General features: G+C 41.3%; 1 protein-coding gene across 1 annotated transcript in view; it reads left to right on the top strand.

Annotated features, from left to right (window-relative positions):
• The window catches only part of LOC115184023 (protein ELFN1), a 17,073-nt gene extending 14,862 nt beyond the window's left edge, over positions 1–2,211 (top strand). Inside the window, exon 12 of the mRNA XM_029745020.1 lies at positions 1–2,211. This exon is cut by the window's left edge and continues 25 nt beyond it. Coding sequence (XP_029600880.1) covers positions 1–226 — 226 coding nt within the window. The 3' untranslated portion in view covers positions 227–2,211.
• Positions 2,212–4,302: the final 2,091 nt, after the last annotated feature.

Here is a 4,302-nt window from a genome sequence, read left to right as displayed (position 1 = left end):
CCACAACCTGAGCTACGAGTCCAGTCCTGAGTACTCCTGCACCCCGTCGCTAGGGATCTGGGAGAGGTTTAAACTCCATCGGAAGAGACACAGAGATGAGGATTACGAGGAGGAATACATGGCGGCGGGACACGCATTGAGGAGGAGTTTGCAGGTCGCCAAGGACGAGGATCTGCACGACATACTAGACTATTGGAAAGGTGTCTCGGCACAGCAGAAGTCGTGAATGGGCTGGTGTCGTGATGTGATGAGGCTCTGTCACTACTTAGTTGGGCATAAAGGAGGACGGAGATCGTATGGAGACTAAGGGCTCTATTCCACCTGGAAAGATGAAGCGTTACAGATTCTGCGATTCATTTCTGATTGACGTCTGCAGCATTTCACCGTCTCCGCTAAAGCAGGAACATCTACGATTCAATCAATCTGTACAGCTGAACTTCCACGCTGTGAATTAGAGCCTTACTGTACACACACACACACACACACACACACACACACACACACACACACACACACATGCCTCTCTGCTTTTAAAAACATGGACCAAAATGAAATTAATACGATTTAAAAACAACGAATGAAGATCTTGATTAAAAAACCATTATTTTTTAACAGAAGATTAAGAGATATTATTATTATTATAACTATTTCTCCCAGACTTCTATGTAGCTGTTTCTACTAAAACTAGGTTTTGGATGAACACAAAAAACCACAACACAAGATATTATATGGACTAGTAGTCTCACGAGTGTGAGTACGCTACAGTGTGTGTGCCAAATCAACAAGGGTCTCAAATAGCACCTTCTTCCCTAGAAAGTGGTGCACTGCATAGGGAATAGAGTGTGATTTGGGACACAGCACCGAAGAGAACCGTAGAACACTGTATAAACCTCTCTCCGGCCTCATCACTCTTTTATATATATTAAACAAGTTAGAATAAGATGTGATTCTTACTATTATTATTGTTATTAATATTATCAGTACTATTATTTGAATATCGCATGGCTACGTCCTGTGACAGTGACTATTGTTGTGACTTTCGAGAAAGAAGGAACTCAAAATGGCCGTCGCACAACCTTATTATAAAATGTCCGCCTCTGAACAACCTTGACGAAGACAGACATTTTTGATCTCTTCTTTTTACCAGAGGACTCTTTCTCTCTTCCTTAAGGAACACTATTTTCCTCCACTAACAGACTCTTATTCTGAAACGTTCCTTGACATATTACAGAGGGGACTTTTATTGTGAAACTACAAGAAGGGGGGATGATCTTGTTCAGAAGAAAGAGAAAAAGCTCTATATTTGCATAAAAATATGTCTTGTTAGTTAGCTAGTTAGTTTGTTTCTACCGAGGGGATTTGAAAACCTTTGAGACTTTGAGAGACCAGCTCCAAACTGACCTATCCTGCAGTACGTTTTTGATTTTGAAATCCTACCAATCTCTAATGAATGTCTTCAAGTCCCTAACGTGGATGATTACTGCACTGTTCAAAATCAGAAAACGTCTCTTAACTCTAAAAACACCCTCCCTGAAAACACTGTAGCCTACAACTCCCAGATTCTTTTTTTTACCCACAATTCCTCTCTCTGTCCCTTCCTTGTCCCTCCCCCAATCCCTGTAGTTCCTCCCTCCCAGTCCCCTTCCTCAGTTGAGTTCTAGTTTGCCAAATCACAACTGAAACGGCACAATACGGAGCGACCGGCCGACTGTCATCGAATCTCCCCGTACCTCAACCCAAATCATTCTATGACCAAAGTGCTGTGGTAGCTAAAGTTCCCAGACGTCCTTCTAGCCCAGTCTGTCCCCATGTACACTGTCTGGGTCTCAGATGACAGCCTGTTTCCTATACAGTCACAACAACCTTTTCATTTGTTGGTTTGGTTGCTGCTTTTTTTAAATTTTTTTACCATTTTTGTAGCAGCCCTCGGTTTCCACGGATACAGCTCCTGGTTTCCATGGATACTGGGACACAGGAAGTGGAATCATGTGCACTATATAGGGAACGGGGTGCCATATGGGGCGTATCCATATCTACAGATCTACTACAGGAGATGAATGTACTTCTTTACATAATGAAAAGTAAACGGCAGCTGATACTGATCCTGCTGACCGCTAACGTTGTGTAATTCTCTCTCTTTCACTCTCTCTCTCTTCCTCTGTCTGTCTCTCTCTCTCTTCCTCTGTCTGTTTCTCTCTCTCTTCCTCTCTGTCTGTTTCTCTCTCTCTTCCTCTCTGTCTGTTTCTCTCTCTCTCTCTTCCTCTCTGTCTGTCTGTCTCTCTCTCTTCCTCTCTGTCTGTCTGTCTGTCTGTCTCTCTCTCTCTTCCTCTCTGTCTGTCTGTCTCTCTCTCTCTCTCTTCCTCTCTCTGTCTGTCTGTCTCTCTCTCTTCCTCTCTGTCTGTCTGTCTCTCTCTCTCTTCCTCTCTGTCTGTCTGTCTCTCTCTCTCTTCCTCTCTGTCTGTCTGTCTCTCTCTCTTCCTCTCTGTCTGTCTGTCTCTCTCTCTCTTCCTCTCTGTCTGTCTGTCTCTCTCTCTTCCTCTCTGTCTGTCTGTCTCTCTCTCTTCCTCTCTGTCTGTCTGTCTGTCTGTCTGTCTGTCTGTCTGTTTCTCTCTCTCTTCCTCTCTGTTTCTCTCTCCTTTTTCTTTCTTATGGTTTCTCTCTGATACACTGTATAGTGATCTGATCATGATTGGTTCATTGATATTGACACCTTATATGATCTGATCATGATGTATTGTTGATTGATATTGATATTTTATGATTTGATCATAATTAATTGATATTGACACTTTATGATATGATCATGATTGATTGATATTGATATTTTATGATTTGATCATAATTAATTGATATTGACACCTTATGATATGATCATGATTGATTGATATTGATATCTTATGATATGATCATGATTGATATCTTATGATATGATCATAATTGATTGATATTGACACCTTGTGATATGATCATGATGTATTTATTGATTGATTGATTGACTGCTTATACTTGCTTAAATCATTTAGCCCTGTTAACTAAACAGCCTTATACAGTTTCGATTCTTATTTTCTTGGTGTGTAATGACAATTTGAAGTTTTCACTTCATCTTTGGATGGTTTTCTCGACCATATTTTTCTAAATGCTACACGAAGATTCTTCTTAAAGCCTCACACAAAGCTGTTTCTTTAAACAACAGTTATCTAAATGTCTGTAGTAAACTAATCCGTTTGTTGGTTAGATTGCTTTTTTGTGTTGCTTTTTTTTTTAAATAATGATTTTTTTTGTAGCAGCCCTTGGTATCCATGGATACCGCTGGGAGACAAAAAGTAGAAACATTGTGTAAAGGATGACAAGAGAAGAAGAAGGAGAAGTGGAGGAGGAGCAACTCGCCATTGGACAGTGTGCATTCTGCGTAAACAGGAAACAGAGACTGGACTGACAGCGTGTTCTGTGGTTGTGTTGCGTTTCCGCTCGCGACACGACGGAGAGAGACGTGGTTATCGCAACGATCTCTGAGATTCCGGAGTCTTCTCCTTGGTCTGTCGGAAATGAACATGAAGCACAATAAAAACCTATTTCTTGCCCTGTTCTTCTTCTTTTCCTGTAGAACGAATGGAGAATGAAAAGGAGGGGATTGTGGAGAGGAGGTAAAAGAGATGAATGAAGAAAGAGCGGGAGTGTGTGATGACGCGTGTCGAGAAAAGAGAGAGAATAAGTGAGAGAGAGAAGGAGGAAAGAGCCAGGAGAAAAACTGAAAAGCAGAGCTGGCCGACAGGGTCATTCTGTTACATCAGATAGCACTGATCTGTCTCGTATCTCACACAGCGTAATGGGAGAGATTCAAAGTAGTCCGGCTACAATGTTCTGTCTGACATTCCAAAATATTACCCAGGTGACATCGTCTGCTATACCCCATTTCATCCTCAAAACAGGCTGAATGTATCGAAGCTAAAACAATAAATCTGTCCATAATGTTGACGTTTTTTGTGGTGAAGAACTCCCACTATTTGACATCCAGCTAAGGAGTTTTGTACTTCAACAAGCAGCATTTGGATTGACAATGTGTACGAAAGCTAGCTTAAATGTGTCCAACATTAGCTTGTTAGCTGAGCCATTTGGATTGATAATGTGTACGAAAGCTAGCTTAAATGTGTCCAACATTAGCTTGCTAGCTGAGCCATTTGGACTGACAATGTGTACAAAAGCTAGCTTAAATGTGTCCAACATTAGCTTGCTAGCTGAGCCATTTGGATTGATAATGTGGGCGAAAGCTAGCTTAAATGTGTCCAACATTAGCTTGTTAGC

Source organism: Salmo trutta, unplaced genomic scaffold (genome assembly GCF_901001165.1).
Source record: "Salmo trutta unplaced genomic scaffold, fSalTru1.1, whole genome shotgun sequence".
Lineage (NCBI taxonomy): Eukaryota > Metazoa > Chordata > Actinopteri > Salmoniformes > Salmonidae > Salmo > Salmo trutta.
Note: the sequence above shows the minus strand (reverse complement) of the source record. Positions and strands in the feature narration are given on the sequence as shown.